General features: G+C 40.1%; 1 protein-coding gene across 1 annotated transcript in view; it reads left to right on the top strand.

Annotated features, from left to right (window-relative positions):
• CNIH3 (cornichon family AMPA receptor auxiliary protein 3) overlaps window positions 1-19803 on the top strand; it is a 45404-nt gene that overhangs the window by 10084 nt on the left and 15517 nt on the right. Inside the window, exons 2-3 of the mRNA XM_036380176.2 lie at window positions 11245-11313; window positions 13978-14025. Coding sequence (XP_036236069.1) covers window positions 11245-11313; window positions 13978-14025 — 117 coding nt within the window. The remainder of the gene's footprint in view (window positions 1-11244; window positions 11314-13977; window positions 14026-19803) is intronic.

The following is a 19803-nucleotide window of genomic DNA, read 5'->3' as shown; positions in this document are numbered from 1 at the left end:
GCTATGAGTTTGGGCTAAATAGTTCACATTGTATTACCATGTAACTAGAAACTTCTTTATACATTCACAGAATGGGCATTTATAAGCAAACATAATGAAGGCTCCATTGAAATCAATTTGATTGCATGTGCTTCAGAGTTGTTCATCCCTCAGTATTATATAAACACTATTAGTAGATCCTTTAGAAAATTGATTTGCTGATCATCCAAGTGACAGGCCTGTTTGGAGCTATGCTGGAATGTATCTTTATCCTTAATCATGCTTTTGTAATTAAACTAAGGAGTTTTATGAGAACGTGGCTGAACAGATGAGGATGTTTTTGGGTGTTGTTCTTTTAATCTCAGTTTTTGATGACTTTTACACGTTGTTGTGTCCCTTCCTCTTGCCTCTTTTCTGCAACCACAGCTCCAGTGCTGCTTTATTGCTTCCCCTTGCTTTAGCCCTGCAAACACAGCTCTGTGGCTGAGGGCCATTTCACATGTGTCTATGTGTGTGTCTTGGCCTTGGAGTTATTTCCTCCAAGTTCTGCCTGGCCTCTTTTTGGCCAAGAAAGAAAACTTGGGAAGGTCTTTAATGTTGTCATCCCTGCCTGGTGCTGCCCACATTTAGACGAGCCCCTGTTCCATTGTCCTGCCTCTTGCTGGTCCAGCTGGGCTCCTGCTGTGCCCCTGAAAGTCAGGAAGCACAGATCCAGCAGAATTTCTGCCTCCCACGGGCTTCTTTCTGAGACAGCTTTAGTAGAACCCCACTGCTGAGTGGGTAACGGGGAATAAAAATGATGTGGGAAGGGAGAAAATGGAACTGGGGGAGGGAAGACTTCAGGGAGAAAGATGTGAAGGAAAGAGGAAATGAGAGGAAGAAAATCCACGTATGAGCAAGGGGACTAACAAGAGGGAAGATTTCTGTGTTCTCATTCTCATTTGGGAGGCAATTATTTGGGCAGAAGAGGCTGCCTGAAGCCAGAAGGTGTGGTTAATTCAGGTAGTGGATGTTTTTGGACAGCCCATGTTATGAGTCTTCTGTGTGGGTATGGTGTAATGTGTGACATGCTTGAACAGATTTTTTAGTGACAGAACCCAGATTCCTTTATGTGACTCCTGGGTTTTTGTGAATGTGCATAAATTGCTGCTCGTAGGAATGGAGAACACAGGAGAGGGGGGGGAAAGTATCAGCAGCAATGAGAGGAAAACTAAGGAGTGTGTGGGGGAAAGGAAGGCAATGCTTCTCCCAAGCATGTATCAGCATAACAGAACTTTAAAATATCAAAATAATAACTTGTAGCAATGTGTAGGAGTCTTTGGAAGCTCAAGAAAAGAACAAATTGTGTTGTGGTGATAAGACTGGATACTTGCTTAGAGACAGAACCAGCCAGCTGGCCAGTCTCTCACCCATGACTTTTATCTACTGATACTGAAAAGAATCTTCTCTTTTGATCTCATTCTCTTACCATCTTCTTTGGGGCAAATATTTTTTTCTAGTTGTAACTATTTTGGTACATTTTCCCATCTGTTTACTACCCTTTCCCTGAATTTATTCTGCAGAAACAGTCTGTTTATTCCGAGCTTTGGATTTTCAGCTTTGAGCTGTTAAGTAATAGAAAAAGCGCTTCGGTTCACTTTGAGAATAATTTATGAAGATGGAGCTTTGTGGCTGTAATGCATCTGTGTGTTTCTCCTTGCATATACTATAATTCTGATGAGAACTAAAAGATGAGTAGAAACATTGCATGGGAGCACACTGCATTTGAGGTGAGATAGATTAGAGATTATTTGTAATTTTGAGGAAAAACAAGGGCAGAAGAATAAACCCTCACCTCCATAGGTAGGCAGTTATCTTGCTTCCATACAGAATAAACCAGCTATTGGTCCACTGTAACCAGGCCACCTTTCCTGCTCCCTTGTGCACCTGGCCAGCCTCTTGTACAGGTGTTTCACCAACTCATGTCTAGCCTGTCCCCAGTTTGGTGTGGAAAAAAACTGGATAGTGAAGAATTTGGCCTATGCAAGTAGCAGATGTACAAATCTGTAGTGATGCATCTGTGATATTGAGGCTGTGAGAAAGACATTGGAGCTAATTTCTTACTGTGTTTTTTTTAGTTGATATGGAGTTTAGTATAAAGAGAAGCAAGGGCAAAGCAGTGCTATCTCTGGTGCTGAAAGCAGAGTTCTGCAGCCTCTTCTGACATGGATAGAAAATAACACTGCCTTCATCTCCCCCTGCTTGCTTGGGGGACCTGCAAACCAATTCATCTGCACTAGATATTCCCTGAATCAGAGCCACAGATCTGAGTTTGACACCTCAGCTGTAAAGCCTGGATCCAAACTCCCATCATCTCTGCTTGGCCCATTGAAGAGATCAAGAGTAGGGATGAAGTCTTGGCCTAAATTTATACATATTCTTGTTCAGTTTATCTGCAGATGTGGTCCTTGTTTACATCCTTTCCAGGACAGAAGAAAAAGCTGGTGCAAGAATCTGTAAGACTTTGTTCTGATGACCTTTGCTTTGATCAAGGCACTGGAGCATCTCCCTTCTGAGGGAAGGCTGGGGGAGCTGGGCCTGTTCAGCATCAAGAAGGGACAACACATTGGGGACCTCATCAAATGTCTGTCAGTATCTGAGGGAGGGTGCCAAGAGGACAGAGCCTGGCTCTCTCAGTGGTGCCAGTCAATAGGACAAGTGGCAATGGGCAGAAACTGATGCACAGGAAGTTCAGAAGAACTTTCCTGTGCAGTGACCAAGCACTGGAACAGAATGGCCAGAGGAGGTGTGGAGTGTCCCTCACTGGAGATATTCCAGAGCCATGTGGACACAGTCCTCTGCTGTGTGCTCTGGGATGACCCTGCTTGAGCAGGGAGGTTGGACACACTGTGGTCCCTTCCAGCCTGACCCATTCTGTGATGCTGTGATGCCTTTTCTTAGTTTGCTGAGTATGTGGCTGTGACTGGGAATCCTTGTTGTAGCAGGTTGTTTGCTTTTCGAGTCCCGACCATCACATCAAGTTAATACCTAACTAAGAAGTGACAGCATTCCCAGTAATGACATGTCAGTTTGATGTCACTGGTGCTCTGTGAATAACTGATCTCGGGGTTTTGGTGCTGAACTGAAGAGATCAGAAGCAGTTAGAGACTGAAATGTTTAAAAGGTTTTGATCTTGTTATCTAAATTGAAAAAACCTGTTTGTTTTATAAGGAATCCACATTAAATACCCCAGTGCATGTAGGAGGAGGAGACCATATGCATGAAGAGAATATTGGCAGCATACTTGTGTCAAAAGCACAAGGAGTGTGGGAGATTTATACTCTGTTCCCTATTGCTGCAGAGATTCCACCTGTATTTCCCCCAGCCTACAATGATGCATAGATATTGTGCCTTTGGGGCTGGTGGGAAACACTGTCAAATGCTCTGTAAGATTTTATTGGAAAAAAGAGAAGAGCACACATACAAGTGCTTGGGAATGCCAACCATACCTGCTGCCTTTGGTTCAGACCCTGACATTAATTCACCACTGACCCACGGAGTCTTCAGCCAGCTGAGGTAGAAGAATGGTTTCTACCACAGTGAATGTAATTAAATGGAAGCATTGCATGTCTACATCCAAGAAAGCTTCCCTTCTGTTCAGATGGTGTATTCACCAGTTCAGGTGCTAATTGAAAATGTGGGGGTTTTTTTCTTCCTATTGGTAGCAAGTGTTTGTGTCCCACTGAGGGGTGAGTTGTGGAGTGTGTTTGATTCACAGAACACTGCTGCTTTCTGAGCTGGTTCCCTGTAGTGAATGCAGTAAAGTAAGGTGTAAAAAAAAAAAAAAAGAAAAAAGGGAAAAAAAAAGAAGAATCATGACAACAAAATGATGAAATCCTTTGAGAGGGAAAGAAGGATGGCAGTCTGGACACACCTTAAAAATTCCTCCTCTGCTTGAGGTCTGTTTGGAAATGTGTTCTAGCTGCAGGGAGCAAAACTATTAACCTATTTAGAAGCAGGCTCTGTACAGCTATATTAGCGTCATCCCTCCTGCACAGCTTGCTGCTTGTCTTCCTTCTCTTAACAAAATGCACTTTATATGTGCACAGCTGAATTTTGTCTGGCTGCATTTCAGCTGGTGTAGACTGGAAGACAGCGAGTGGGTATAAAGTTGTGATTAAAGCCCAGGTCATCTCTGTCTGTGGTGAATCAGTGGGACATTTGTCTCTCTGCTGCAGGAGGGGGTTGACATCTCAGTTGCAGGATGACTGGGGAAGATATTTCAGTATCTGTGGTGAGTGAGTGAAATCTGTGACCAGAGTCCTGTTGTTAGCCAACAAAAACTGTTTCACCTTGCAGTTAGATGAAATTATTTTTAAAAGCCCATTTTATACGAGTTGTAGAAATCTGTCAATAGATGCTTGTCAAATCATCCTTCTGGAAGCATTGTGTACACAACAGAATTTTGCGGTTGCTGAGGGCTTTTTAGTGGTTTTGTCAAAATTAATAACATGAATTCTTTACATTCAGGAATTAGGTTGCTTTTCCAAACTGTGATCTGCAGTGTTGCAATAATAACTGGTACCATGGACACAGTAACTTTCCAATCAAGGCACCCAAAGCTTGGTACAGTGTGGTTGTATTCCTGAAAATAAATTTCTGTATTTTTTCCCCAATGTGGATGGAGCTTTTCATGCTTGTGCCAATAGGTGCGGACTGTTTTGAGTGACTGCCAAACAGTTATTCTTGATTCTTAGTGGTTTCCCTTGCACCTCACTGCAGGCTTGGAAATCTGATTTCGTGTAGCTGATGCAGTAATATTGCTTTTGCCCATCTGTATAAAGTTGGGGTGGTTTTTATTTTGCTACTTTTTCACTTGCATAGTTTTTATCTATGCAGGGAAAAACAGAGGTGTAAATATAGCAGTGCAGGCTGGCATGTTCGTGCACACATGCTCTCAGCAAAAGAGCCTTCCTCTATGGATTTTAATCAGTATTTACTTACAGCAGTGCAATTATACCTCTGTATTTCCACTGGTAGGTAGGAAATAATTTGGAGTCATGTTTACAGAATGGAGATTATGCATTTTTAAATTTGCATCCTGGACTTTCTATTAGAAAAGCCTTAGGATCTGGCTTAAATACTGGAGAAATTATATTAAGATTTTCATTACTTTAATTTGCTTAAGCTTCCAGTTAGAGACTAAAAAGTTTAAATCATGTTGTCCTTAATGTAGCATCCTTTTACAGACAAAAGAACTTCAGTAAAGGGCTATAGACTGGGTGCTCAAGTGTTTGTGCAGCACTGGATAGAGCCACATTTTGGATTTCTGTGTGGAGGGTTATTTGATGGTGGCAGCATGTGAAATTCAAGTTAAGTAGAGCAAGGAAATGTCATACAGTTGTTAGTGTGAAATCTGACAAATAGAACAATTTTCTACCCTTGAGTGACTTAAAACCATTTGCAACCTTAATCCAAAAAGGCTCTGCTTAAAGCAGTGCTCTGCTCTAGAGATGAACAACAGCGCAATAATCAGGCAGAAGTGCATGGTTTCACTTCTCATGTTATCAGTGTACTGACAGTGTTCTCTCTTTCCCTTAAACTTTATATGGTGCAACAATCCAGAGGCTTTGGTTCTTCTGCCACTGATTCTGTAAATAATTTAATTTCTTTGAGCTTCTTTTTTTCCCTTGTATAAAAAAATGGAAATTATATTTTCCTTTGCTAAGACCTTCATTGCCTTGGAGGCAGATCTATAACTGCAAAGCATTGTTAATTATTATTGTTTACTTTTGTTAATATGTAGTGAATTAATTACTCAAAAAATGAAAGAGAAGAGAAGAGAAGAAAGGAATACTTTCCATCTCACTTTTTTCTTTGCCCTTGATTTGGCTCTATTGGTCATGTTCTCATCAACACCAGCATGTCAGATCCACTGGTCTGGGAAGCTGCTGTGTAGCATAGAGAGGTATGATGAAAACCAAGACTGGAGACTTCTTTCCCTTTTTAATGGGAGATGCTTGGATATAGACAGGAAATACAACATGATAAAAAGCATAAAATTCACTGGAATTTGGGGCAGGTCACCCCTCCATACATACAATTTTGAAATATCTTTCATGCTTGGTAACATTAGGCAGATCAATTCAACCAGAGAGCAAAGAGGGATGAGTAACACCTCACAGATAAATTTCTTGTTCACGTTCATTTCATATACTGATAAGAATTGGGTAGCAAAAAAACATTCTCTCACTCTGTCACTTTGCTGTTGTCCCCGTTCTCTGTAGCTCTTTATGGGCTCCCTCACATCCAGGTAGTGACTTCCCTTCCCTTCCAGGTCCTTTTTCATTCCTCCCTGACTGACTCTTACCTGACTGACATTTTTTCAGTTGCTGCTTCTGCCCAACAAAATCCAGCCAAGTACCTCAGCCAATTTCCTCATGATTCAAACACATTTTCCCAACACAGTTAATATCTCTGGATGCATTGCTGGGCAGCCATGAAGTTGAGGAGCTCCTAATCCTGCCTCCCTTCTGTCCAAGTGCTGACCTGGGTCAGTCAGCCTGGGTGCTGTGAAAGCTGCCTGGGAGAGTGGAGGGGAGACAAATTGTCTAAAAGAACCATTAAAGACAGTTCCTTCAACATGGGATGGTGGTGCATTGACAGGGTGGTGGCAAGGAAGCATATGTTAGGTGTTACTGTTCTGTTCTGTGGTTGGTGTGCTTGTCATCAAGTTCTGTTTTATCTTAACTTTCCTGAGATGCCAGTAGGCAATAATATCCAACTTCTTTGCTGTCACTGCATTCACACCTACACCAACTTCACTGCCACCCTAAACCACCACATTCTCAATTAAAATACGTTTCTGTAAGAGCTCAGTGATTAAAAAAAAAAGTATCTTCCCTAAAAATGAGATATCATAGCTAATTTCTAACATCAAGTGAAATTTTCATTTTGGTGGGTACATAAGCATAAAAAGAAAGCAAAATTCATGTTTGGTCTTGTGTGAATACTTCCTTATTCAGAACTATTATGGTCTCTCTGATAAGCAGAGAGAGTGCAGGCAATTAAAACAAATTTTATAAATATACTTGCAATTGAAACATGTATTGTCATCACGATCTCATTGATGCATTATGTGCATAAATTGGGGCAAATTCCTTGCTGGCTTGTACTGGGAATTTTGAGATTTGCAGATGGTGTGAATCACCAGAGACTGCAAGCAGTATTTTTATAGAACTTCAGTTTCATTAGGTGGAAAACACACACAAGTACACTTCTCTCACCAGGAAAAAGCATGGCTAGGGCAGAGGCAGAACAAACTTCCTGCAGTGATTTGCAATGTGGATTCACAGGGAAAATTCCCCAAGACAGAAGGTAATGCAATATCCATTGTCCATTCAATCCCTGGCCTGTTTCTGCAGTAATTATAAAAAATATTGCTAAACATGATGCACTTTTTCTTTTCCTCATAGGGCTTTGTAAGTCAACAGATAACTTGGTGTTTTAGGTTTTTTTCCTTCAAGTTCCTAAATAAATGTCAGATAGTCCTTATTCTCTATCTATGAAGATGTGTACAACATTAATGTTTACTAATAGAAATAAATCTCTCCATTTTGTGAGAACCAGTCTCTAGTTTTCATGTTTCCATTTGGAAACATGTTTCCAAATTCTGCTCAGCTTTGTGTCCAGGGGCTGGTCGTTTTACTTTGGAACAGTGTTTTTATTGTGTGGCCTTTGCAGAGATTTGGTTGCTGATGTCCATGCATGTGCATGATTCGTAGTCTTGATTGCCACCCTCCATCAAATTAGATTGGATAGCTGAAAGATAATGAATGCTTTATAAAATGCATTCATTTACAGGGGTGAAACGATGTCATTTCTTATGAAGTGCCCTGCCTGGGGTATATTTTATTGTCTCAAGGTGAGATGAGATGAACTCATGGTGATGGTGATCAGCTCAGGATGCTGTGAGTGTGGCAGGTTCTGAGGTGAAACAGCCCCTGAGCATGTCCAGGTGCTCTCCTGGAGCACTCAGCAGCTCTGCTCAGTGGATGTGTGGGAATCGGGATTATTGGATTTGCGGGGTGCCCCAATGAAGGAAGGAATGATGAATCTGACTCCATATTCTCAGAGGACTAATTAATTATTTTATGATACTATATTATATTAAAGAATACTAAAGAATACAGAAAGGATACTTACAGAATGCTAAAGAGATAGTAATGAAAACTCGTGACTCTTTCCAGAGCTCTGACACAGCTTGGCCCCATTTGGCCAAAAAGTCAAAACAATTCACAGAAAACCAGTGAAACAATCACCTGTGGGTAAACAATCTCCAAACACATTCCAAAGAAGCAAAACACAGGAGAAGCAAATCAGATAATTATTGTTTTCCTTCTTCTCTGAGGCTTCTCAGCTTCCCAGGAGCAAAATCCTGGGCAAAGGGATTTTTCAGAAAGTGTGACTGTGACACAGGATGAACTGCATCCAGCTCAAAAGGGAGCAGGCACGAGGTTGTTCCTCTGGCTGTGGTCAGAGCACTGCAGCTCCCCTAAGAGCACTGTGAAATACTTCATGGAGACAAGTACTTGGTTATTTGGGGTTTGGGTGGGAAAATGGCAGCTCCAGCCACTCAACGCCCCAGGCCATTAGACTGCCACAGAATGAGACTTACAATTGAAAGAGGAAGATGTTTCCTAATTAATTATGCAAACTCTGCTGCAGCACAGCCCAGCTGTATTTTCAGTAATATAATAGAATTTGTTGCACAATTACTCAGTGTGTTGTGAGCAACTGCTAATCTTAAGAAGCTATACTTTTACTCAGTTGTGGTTTTAGATTTAGGACAAACCACATTGTAAGATCTAAAAACAATGAAAAAAACCCCAACACACTCCATCCTCAATAACAAAACAGAAGAAAACCATGCCCCCAAAATGCTTTGGGAGTTTCTTTATATTTCTCTAATTCTGACCCTGCCTATGCTTTATATTTTTTCACTGTAACTGAGAAATAGGAAGTAGGAATGTGCTTTTTCATAAATTAAAATAGGTATTTTCATGTCATCACCAGACTATTTCTGGAGATTTAACAAAATATAAAAATGTTATGGAACTTTTTAAAAATAAATTGAGGAGGATTTATTTTTGACAGCCTCCTTCCAGAGAGACACTGAAACTTTCATTGAAGAAACATTCCTCCAGTCATGTGTGCTTGAAAGCAGACCTCAGTCTCTTTCAGGTGTAGCAGGAATGTCTCTTAACGTTGTCATAACTTGCAGGCTCATCTCAAAAGGTTTGTCTGTGAGACTGTTGCATTTACACTTACTGGTTCTGTGAAAACCATGTGCTAAAATATCTCTCAGTTGTGTTTCAGTGCACTTACTTATAATGCAAGCATAACACAAATTATGTGCCAGCAAATAAAGAGTGGGGGTTTGGCTGCAGAGCTGGGAATGTTGGTGAAGTTAAAAAAAAAAAGCAGGAAAAAAAAAGAAAAATGTAAGTAAACATAAATGTGCAGTATATTTGAGGCTAACCTCTTTTCCATCCTTCCCCCTTTCTGTCAGTGCTGATGCTGATATCCAGTTGCAGAGACACCCAGTTCTAGGTGTGTCTGACTCACCTGCTCACAGGTAACCCTCTTAGCAGTTGCTCCAGCTGGAGGATATGAAGACCTGTCCAAGAAATATTAAATACAGAGGTGTCATGAGCCTTATTCTTCACAAATGTACTTCAAGCCCCTCACAGCTTCTCTCAGTTGTTCTTTTACCATTGTAGATCTAATTCCTAACTTGGAAAGATACTGCATCCGTAGGGAGAAATGCTTCACTTGTAATCACATTTTATAGTTCCCTTTGTGGTTTATTCTGCCACTTTGACTTGTCATAGTTGAATAAATTGAATTCTGTGGAGTGCTCTTGTAAAATGCCACACTTTTGATTTTTAAATGAGATGTGTTTCAGTAGGATGAGTGCAGCATTAGAGCAGGATGTGGAGAGGTGCTAAAATTCATGGATTGTAGCTCTGGGTTTTACTCTCGAGCCTCTCACCATATTATTGTGATTCAAGAACAGGCCATTTTCAGGTTTTCTGCTCCTGCCTTCCATCTCTGTTAAATGAATGTGTTTTGGCTATGCAGCAGGTCTGTGCTGACACCCAGTTGGCTCTTTTCTGAAAAGCCAGCCTGCAGGCACGCTGCTACACATCAAGGAATGGCTGTTGCACTCATCTGCTAATTACCAGACCTGCTGCCTTGTACTTCCATCATCTTTTATTAAGAACAGACACTTTAGGCTGTAAAGTGTCTAAAAAGGAATCAGTGTTTTAACATCTGTTTATGTGGTGCCTGTCAGGGAGCTTTCCTTCCTTGGGTGAAGCAAGACAAAAGCAGCAGAAAAGGTATTACTAGAATGCAAACACCAAGTTAAGAATGTGCTTTGAGATTTTTGAATGAAGTGTGCTGAGGATTATTACAGCTATTTTCTTTCCAAGAAAAGAGTCTTCCAAGAAAATGCTAGCTCTTCAATAGATCTAACTCAAGATCTTCCAAGAAAATGTTATAAAACACTATTGTTTTTATAGACAAATTGTCTGCTGTACTTTAAAAGCACCAGTGATTACTAGATTGTCTCAATCCATCTGTCAATGGAGGAAACCAAAGGACCTGAGCAAAAGACATCTCTCCATTAATGAGGTGTGAAGTAAAGTTCTAAAACCCACCAGAATTTAGGAAGGACATGTTTGCTCTAGAGTGCTTTGCCTTTTGAGAAGTGTGCTTGTTAATGAATAGCAGCTTAATGGTGAAGCTGATACTAATTCAGAATTAATATCTGAGGTAGGTTTAACAAGGGATAAAAATCAGCTGTTTATGTACTAAACCTGGGACATCATATCAGATGCATCTCTGTGTTTTAGGCAGCTAATGACTTTTTCCATCAAATATGGAGATGTATTCGTTTGTGAAGCAGTTTTGTGTCATGTGGAAATCTGAAAAAAGAAATCTTGCTGATTTGAAGGAAGAAATATGGAAAGTAGCAGCACTGAAAAGGCTATAGATATGATTTTGCAGAGTGACAGATTAATGAGTTCTAGGTGTCATACGTAGGAGTATCCCATGTTTTGTTTTAACTACTTACTTCTAAAGGGAGTGTGTCAGGGAAGCTATTTTCCTGTATTTTCCCTGGAAAGTGAGGAAGGCAGGCAATGCATCTGATTAGTCCCTTAAGGAAAATAAGTGTTTGAAGGAGCACTCATTACAGGACTTGAAAAAATTGTTTTTCAGATAATTGCCTTCGATGAGCTTCGGACAGACTTCAAGAGCCCCATCGACCAGTGCAACCCAGCCCATGCAGTGAGTACAGCCTGGGGGCTGGGGCTGCTCCAGAAACAGGGAGCACAGAGCTCTTGGTGAAGGATGAGTGTGGAAATGAACTGGGAGTCTCTTGTGAAGTCAGCTGTGGTTTGGAAAATTGATTATTGGGCCAGTCTGAGGAAGCCAGATGGCAATTTTTATGTTAATGGCTTTCCTCTTTGCTGAAGGAGGCAGGAAGGTAATTTGGACATTCAAAAGCTGAAGAATGTCATATGATGCTAATGCTTTCTTTTTCACCTTTTCATTCTGTGACACAAGTTTTCCTTTTTGAAACACTTTGCTTTCTCTGTGTTTGTGCATGGGATGACTACTTTCTCCCATACTATCTGTATCAATGAGCCAAAAACTTGAAAGAATTTGTTAAGAGCTGCGTGCCTGGACCTCTCTGTCCCATGGCAGGCCTCTGGACTCTCCTATGCTTTAGGAGTAAATATCATTTTCTGCTGCATCTGCTATAGGAGAGCATTAAGAGCCTTGGATTGTAAACTCAGTTGTAACTAATGAACCAGAAAGGCAGCCTAGATTTAAGCATATCCAAATTCCTCTGTTAATTAAAGCTGTAATCTAGGGTGATTTAGCTGACTACAGCTGCACGTGCCAGTTTGTACCACCAGAACTGAGAGCAGAACTTGGCTCCCCATCACCTCACTGGGAATGACAATGATTGTGGCAGGTGCTAAATTTGATCTCTACAGTAGAGTATCAGGTTGTTGAATTGCCTACAACTGATAACCAGATGCAGTAGCTAGTACTTTGCCACTTAACCTTGTTCCATAACTCAGCTGAGGACATGTACTGCTTAGACCACTGATGATTTTAAGCATGAATATTTATAAATAAATATATAAATTTATAAACCTAGAATATATATATATTTTTTACTGTTCACTAACACATAATCAAAGAATGAGAAGAAAAGAAGGAAACTGTATGAAGAAATCCTATAGAGGACATCAATGGATGTCATCTGGTTTTGAATTTACTGGAAGTAATCTGATTTTCAATCCACTTTATCTGTTTTTACTTCCTATCTGAGAACTACACACTGAATTTATATGTACCAAATTCTAGTAAATTGTTCACTTCCAAAAAGTTGGGATGCTCTATGGAGATAATCTCATTGTATTTTAAAATGGTAATGGAATTGGTCTCCACGATAAAAAAAAAATTAACAAGACTCCAAAAAGAGGCACGGTATTTTTCTGGGGCCTATCAAGTTGCCACTGCCTCTGTGGCTCTCAATGGCTTAAACTTGGGGACAGAAAAGGAAAAAATCTATTTATTTGGAGATTAGAATCAAATTTGCCACAACCTTGAGTTTTAAAACATTTGAAAAGCAAAAGGCTTAGGGAGAGTTGGCTTCTCACATTGTTATAGTACATTACCTGTTTAAAAACATTAATTGTTTGGAATATTTTGCCATATCTAAATGAAAATATCAGGTAATCTTCTGAGGACAGCAAGCCCACTCACTCTGCCTTTTGCAGTGTAACTAACACTAAGTAGAATCTTTCACAGTAACTCCAGCCAAGGGGCTATGCAGTGAAATTTGGTTTTGCTGGTTAGCTTCTCATTATGAGCCATTGAAAAGAAAGCCTGGCTTTGATTTGTCTTCTTTCTCTATTTGTCTTCTTTCTCTGAGTTGAGTTTTTAGAACATCTTTTGAGTCACAATGCTTAATTACAGTGATTCTCAGTATTTTTGAATGCATCTGTTGTTTCAAGTGGCATTTCTAGGCCATTTCAGATATTTTTCACTAATGTGTATTGTATTTGCGGGGTGCCCCAATGAAGGAAGGAATGATGAATCTGACTCCATGTTCTCAGAAGGCTAATTTGTTATTTTATGATACTATTTTATATTAAAGAATACTAAACTATACAGAAAGGATACTTGTAGAAGGCTAAAAAGATAATAATGAAAACTCGTGACTCTTTCCAGAGTCCTGATACAGCTTGGCCCTGATTGGCCAATGAGTCAAAACAACCCACAGCAGAAATTAATGAAACAATCACCTGTGGGTAAACAATCTCCAAACACATTCCACATGAGCACAACACAGGAGAAGCAAATGAGATAAGAATTGTTTTCCTTTTTCTCTGAGGCTTCTCAGCTTCCCAGGAGCAAAATCCTGGGTGAAGGGATTTTTCAGAAAATATGACAGTAACAAATGTGTTAAATTCTAGCATCACATGTTCAGGCACCATCTTAATGATAGAGGAAGCGCTGCCATGCAAACTTCATTGTTTTTCCCACTCAGATTTATCTTGAAGCCAGAGGTTGGGTGCCTGAAAATGCAAGACCAGGTCTCTGTGGTATCAACTGGCACAATTGGATAGAGCCACAAATGATGACTTAAAATGAGTTGCAGCCTCTGGCTGAAGGCTAACACAGGCTTGAATCCCCAGCTGATATTGTTACACCCAGTAACAAATGAGAAATAACTCACTGGGACTTAGAAATGGGAAAATCATTGTGTGTGCAAGCAGTGGATAAGAAGTGAGTGCTGTCAATCCAGATTAATAACATGTGCTGCTTCACTGCAGCCATTAATTAAAACATTGACCCCTTGTAATTGTGATATATTGTCTTCATTTGTGACACCAGCTAATCTCCTGCCTTTCCCCCACTTTCTCTTGACAGAGGGAGAGGCTGAGGAATATTGAGCGGATTTGCTTCCTCCTGCGAAAGGTGAGTGTGAACCAGCCAAGGATTTGTGAAGTTTATGAGAATTAAAGCCCTCCTGTGGCAATGTGCATTTATTTTCTCTTTGATCCTCATACTCTGTTGATGGAAAGCTGGATTCAACTGAGAAGCGAATGTCAGGATGACCTTGTAAGGACAGAGCAAGACAATTTGTAAAACGTTGACATAATAGAGGTTGTCTGGATAAAAACTGAACTTCAGAACATCAGGCCATTTATTTTGGAACGAGCTTTTCCAAGGTAGCAAGTCTTTTACAGCTGGAGCTTCTTTTATAGTCCTATTAAATTGCTGTTACAGTTGTAGTACAGGCTTTAAAAATACCCTTGCTTTTTGAACACTGGCTTAGTATTTGACATGCTGAACATTTTTATTAGTTACCTATCTAATGTTCAAGGTTTCTGGTTGATGGAATAGAAAAGTTGGTAACAGTATGTATTTCAGCTTGACACAGGTGAGATGCTGAGTGCCTCAGCTTCTGAGACATTTGAAGGAGCTGATAGATTGTGGGTTACCTATTTGTGGCTTCAAATAGGATTTTCATAAGCAATCTTTGTTTTTCCTGTGTCCCATTGAAGTAAAAATAATCATGGTTCCAAACAATTTTATTCTTTTTCAAGGTTCTATACATTTTGTTCTGCAGACTGATAACAAAGCCACCTAAATCCTGCATTTTTCCTTAAAAAGGTCATCACTGCAGTGGGGACTGCTGAACACAACCTAATCAAGCTAAGACCTAAATTCAGATAGGGTTTTAACAAACATCATCCTCAGAGGTTTTGGGAAAGCCAGTGCTGGGGATTATCACTGTGAGCTGACCCAAAGGCATAGCTGTGCCTCCATGCAGAACCTCTGGGCTGCCATCCTCTGCTCAGTCAGAACCTGAGTCCTGTCTGTTTGGCACCCCTGTGAGCATGTGGCTGGTCAGAGCCACATCTGAGTACTTCCTGAGCCTGGTTATGCCACGTCGGACACAAAAAGAAAGGAAAATACTTATTACCAATAGCTTTCCTCTTTATCAAACAGGCAGCCAGCCAGTCTCAAGCTGTGTCCCAGTTTCTTGGTCATAAAGCAACTGTTGAGTGGTAGTGGTTTAATATATGTGAGCCCCATGGGAATGCCTTGCCTGCATCAATGTTTAATTTTTATTGCACATTGGCCTTGTTGTGAACGGCAAAATGGAGCGTTTTGGCTAATTGCAGACTCTGTATTCATGAGGGATTGGCTTGCTTCTGTTTCACTTAAATGGTTTGTTAATTCAGCCTCTTCTTCAAAGTTCTTTGGGGAGACATTTGTTTTAATTGAGAGATTATATGCAAGAAGAGGAGGGTGCAATAACTACAGAGATTTGTAGCCTTCAAATCTGACAACCGCTAAAAGCAGCTGTGTTTTATGTAGCATAGAGGAAAATTGAGGAAAAACAGTAAAGAATTGAGTGCCAGCTATATTGATACAGGAAAATAGCTGTTAGGATTCTTCCAGCAAGTACTAAATATATCCTTCAATATTGTGTGGCTTTAGGGTCTGTTTCTATTTTTATGAAACAACAGCATACCTGTTTTGAAGTCAGGAAGTTCTTTTATAGGGCATTGAAAACTGTGGTATCTTGCTATTTTTGACATTAGAACTTAATGTTTAAGAGCTGATGTAAATTTGCTGTTTTAAAGAGGTTAGAGGTGGGCTATAAAAGTATGTTCAATTTCATTATTCACTGGTTTTAGAAGGGGTCCTTGGGAATTGTTAAATTGTTAAATATGTCATAGAAATCTGATTCCAGTGAGCAAAGACCTTTTTAACGATGTGTTTTTGGGTTTATATCCAAAACACTTGGAGAAGTTTATTGAGAAACTGTGACCAGGTGTGTGATATTTCACGAGCTATTATATATACTTATGTAACTTATTTACATTTTCCAAAATAGAATGGAGGATGCAACTGTTCTGCAACCAGGCATTTTCTGATGTTTGGTTGGGGGAAAATGTTTCTGTATCATTAAAACAAGCAGGGTTTGTGTGAAGCAGGTCTGTATGGTGCTGGCATGTAGACGTGCAGGAACACATGGCTCCTTGTTTCTACAGTGCTGTAGGATTGAATAAACCTAAATTTTCTGGTTACTGAAGAATGATTGATTCAGCATAAAGAAGATATGAACATTTTACAGCCACAGTCAGGTCTCTCCTGCCCTGAAGTAAATGAGAAGAAGGCTTCTTTTCTGAACCCAGCACCATGTGAGGTCCTCTCAGGCTGCAGGTGCCTGATTTTATTCAGTGCTGTGGGGTTTTCTGGGATGGATCTGTGTTCCTGTGGAATATCCCATCATGCAGACATTGGTTCCATACAAGTGCCAGGTGATTTGCACAGGACACACTGGGGTGAGCAAATGCTGTGGAGGCTTTTTTCCCTCTCAAGTGCCTTTGTTTCCCTAAGGATGTGATTCCATGGTTCCCTGCAGTGCTGTCCAGAAGACACAAGGTGGTGGTGGGTGGGAGCAGAGCAGTACAGAGCAGCTCAGACTTCTTGGGCTTATCAGCCCTGCTGAGGAGTGCCTGTGATGGGCCAAGATGTGCCTGTGAGGTCTACCATGACTTTTACAGTCAAATATTTTGGGGGGGGCTGTTAAAATATGTTCAGTTACTGATGACAGCGATATTATTTAATTGCAATTGCAGTTGTATTTCAAGAAATCCACCTAACAGCTTGATTCCTTATTTTTTAAATTCCTAATTGATGCTTATGTTAACACTAAGGACAATTAGGAATTTCCTAGATCAAAATACAGTCGAATTCATTAATCAAGCACTGCAATATTATTACTTTACCTTGGAGGAAATTTAAATTAAATTTTGATTAGGTTATGCATCATAATTTTGGAATTAATTCAATAAATCCTCACTAAGGAGGAGAGTTGATTGAACTTCTTGCTCAGTGAACACATTTCAGGTTTCAGTTTGCTCATGCCAGACACTGCTCAACAATTTAAGTAACTCTCCTCCAATTATCAGCAAATATTTGTTTTTATAGCCCATTAAGCTAAAGTAAGAATGATTTCTGAACATCAGAACTGGAACTTAGTGTGGAGGGAGTTGAGGTTGATCAGACTTTTACTCATTTTTCTGATGTAGTGTGGCATTTTAGTTAAGTTATGCCTAAAATTCCTAAAACTGCAAGTGTAAGAAAATACTGTACCAGAGCTCAATCCTTTTTCTTGATTTTATTTGGGTTTTTTTTTGGCTTTTATGAATCCTTAAGGGATGATGGGAAGAGAGTAAATTCAGCAAGAATTCTAACCACAGGCAAGGTGACATTAATCTCAAAGATGTTCCAGATGAACTTGAACTGTCTTGAAGAGTACAAGCACACAGACAAAAACCCCTGCAGGGACTGGGTTTGAATAACCCAGCTCAGCCAGTTCAGCACTCCAGTACCAGCAGTAGTATAGTAGATAGTGAATCAGGAGCTGGGGTGTTTTAAACAAAACAAAGCTAAAAACCAATTCACCTAACATATTTGAAGCAAATTTTAATGTTTTAGTCAGTTGGTTGGGCAGTGCTAGTGCTTGGTCTGGTCTTGTGCCTCTGTCACTGTGGTTTCCAGTGGAGCTGGATCTGCTGTGGTAATGGTGGAAATTTATTCTGTATTCAGTAGTTCTGGTGTTTACAAGGTTCAATTCTGGTTTTTACCACTTTGCAAAAGTAAAATAAATGTCTATTTTAAATTTATATTTCATTTTATATGTCCTAATTCTTGTGATAGTTATGTTTTACTGTATTTACAGGTTTTGGTAAATAACCAAAACCCACAGGACCTCAAAGAGTGATTGTATAATTGCCATTCTGTTCACATTGAGACAGTGTAAATAAAATGTAAAACCTAGTGAGTGTAGTACAGAATTCCAGACACACACTGTCTGTACAGTTTTGTTTCAGTACATTTCAACATTTACATATTCTGTAAAAAAAGTTAAAATTACTCCCATGTGTGCAAGTAACAGTAATCCAGAGACATCCGGAGCAAGCAGAGGCTTGAAGGGTTTTGGGTTAACACCACAGGTTCAGCTGTGGACAGAGCATTCTGAGGATGGAGATAAGGCTTGGTCCTGTGTCTGTGTCATGCCTGTTTGTCAGCAGTGAAAGCAGACTCCCAAAGTTTGGACAAAACCCCACAATATGTTCAGTGAAACATTACTGAGCTCCTTGGATCAGCTAACAGGGAAAGTTAGCTTTTAGGCTTTTCCTTAATAGCAGAAGAGGATTATTTGAGTACAGAGCTTCTTTTCCTTTAAAGGTCTCTAAATATTATGTGAAATCAACCTTGTTAAAAAGCTCTATCGTTCCTTTTTTACCCTTGTCCAGTTGACTTTTTTTTTCTCCCATATTTTGGCTGGAGGAGACTGACCAATATGCACTGGAGTAATTGCCATATAAAATATTTTTTTTTACTTGGACCTTGATAGGCTCCAGACCTTCACCTTCCTGTGGCTCCTAGCATTCCCTGCTTGCAGCAGCTCCAGTGGCCACTCTCCTTTGAGGAGTGTCAGGTGTCCCAGTAGCTCATTTCAACGACTGATCACATTCTTTTCTTCTTGATAAATTTGCTAGTTATTGCCAGGATCACTCTCTATGTTGTTCTGCCTCATGGTCACTGGCAAGCCTGAGATAATGTGATGGATTTTAAGAGTGTGGGTTTGGGTCTGTGTGTTGATTGCTTCATCATGCATTTAGGGATTTATGGATGTGTAGCATTCTTTTACCCAGTCTGCAGGCTGATGGTCATTAGCAGAGCCCTTCTGTAGGCCTATAGCATGGCTCATTAAAATGCTTAATGTGAGTTTATATAAGCAAATTTAGCAAATGTGATGCATAATCACAAGGAATTTTGAAAGTGGTGTATAACCATCCATATTGTAAGAAGGAATCACACTTTCTCCCTGGGGCTGAGAAATCTCTAAGTGGAAACTCAAGACAATTAGTTTGTTGTGAAACTGGGAATAGCAGCAATGGTTTTATTTTGGTAGTGCTCTACATTTTTTTACAACCTCAATAAATGTTTTAATTCCTCATTAAGTTGGACTTAACAGAAAAAGAAAATGTTGCAGCATAGCCACACTTAGAGGGATAAGTCTGCAGGGTTAATATATCCCAGGTTTCCTCTTACCTTGTAGTGGACTAGTCTTTGAAGCTTAGGTGCTTGTGTTATCTAAGAGGAAAACAGAATTTTCAGTCTAATCATTAGGCATTTTTGGGCTGTGGAAATGGCAGTGGTATTCTGCCTTACAGGAGAAAGAGGATGATGTTTCCAGAGTTCTGATAAACTGCTGCTCAAACAAAGATCACAAAAGGGAACAAAAAATGGCAGCGTGTGACATTTTTGCTGTTAGCAGCGATTGTTACAATGATGGAGCACATGAACTTTGTCCACTCTCATTAGAGACCAAAGAGTTCATCATTGCTGCTGGCTTCTCAGTACATGTCATGTTTCTTGATGTATCTAATGCTCTCTCTTTTCACACCTCATCAATGTGATGAAACTGCTGAGTTTTGAGTAATCTTCTGGGCAGCAGGAAAACTGTCAGGAGACCCTTCCCACAGAGTGACTGGGAGCATAATCCCCAATCAAGAGACAATGTGGATATCTTCAGAAGAGTGAATATAAAATTCTGTGGGTCGAAAAAATACTGCAGATACCCAGGTTGTCATTCAATGTCTCCCCGTGACTCAGGGCAACACAGAAGGTTATACCCAGGCAGTGTATAAAACTATTTAAGTA

This window comes from Molothrus ater, chromosome 3 (genome assembly GCF_012460135.2).
Source record: "Molothrus ater isolate BHLD 08-10-18 breed brown headed cowbird chromosome 3, BPBGC_Mater_1.1, whole genome shotgun sequence".
In the NCBI taxonomy this organism is placed as follows: domain Eukaryota; kingdom Metazoa; phylum Chordata; class Aves; order Passeriformes; family Icteridae; genus Molothrus; species Molothrus ater.
This window is presented reverse-complemented; position numbering and strand designations above follow the sequence as displayed.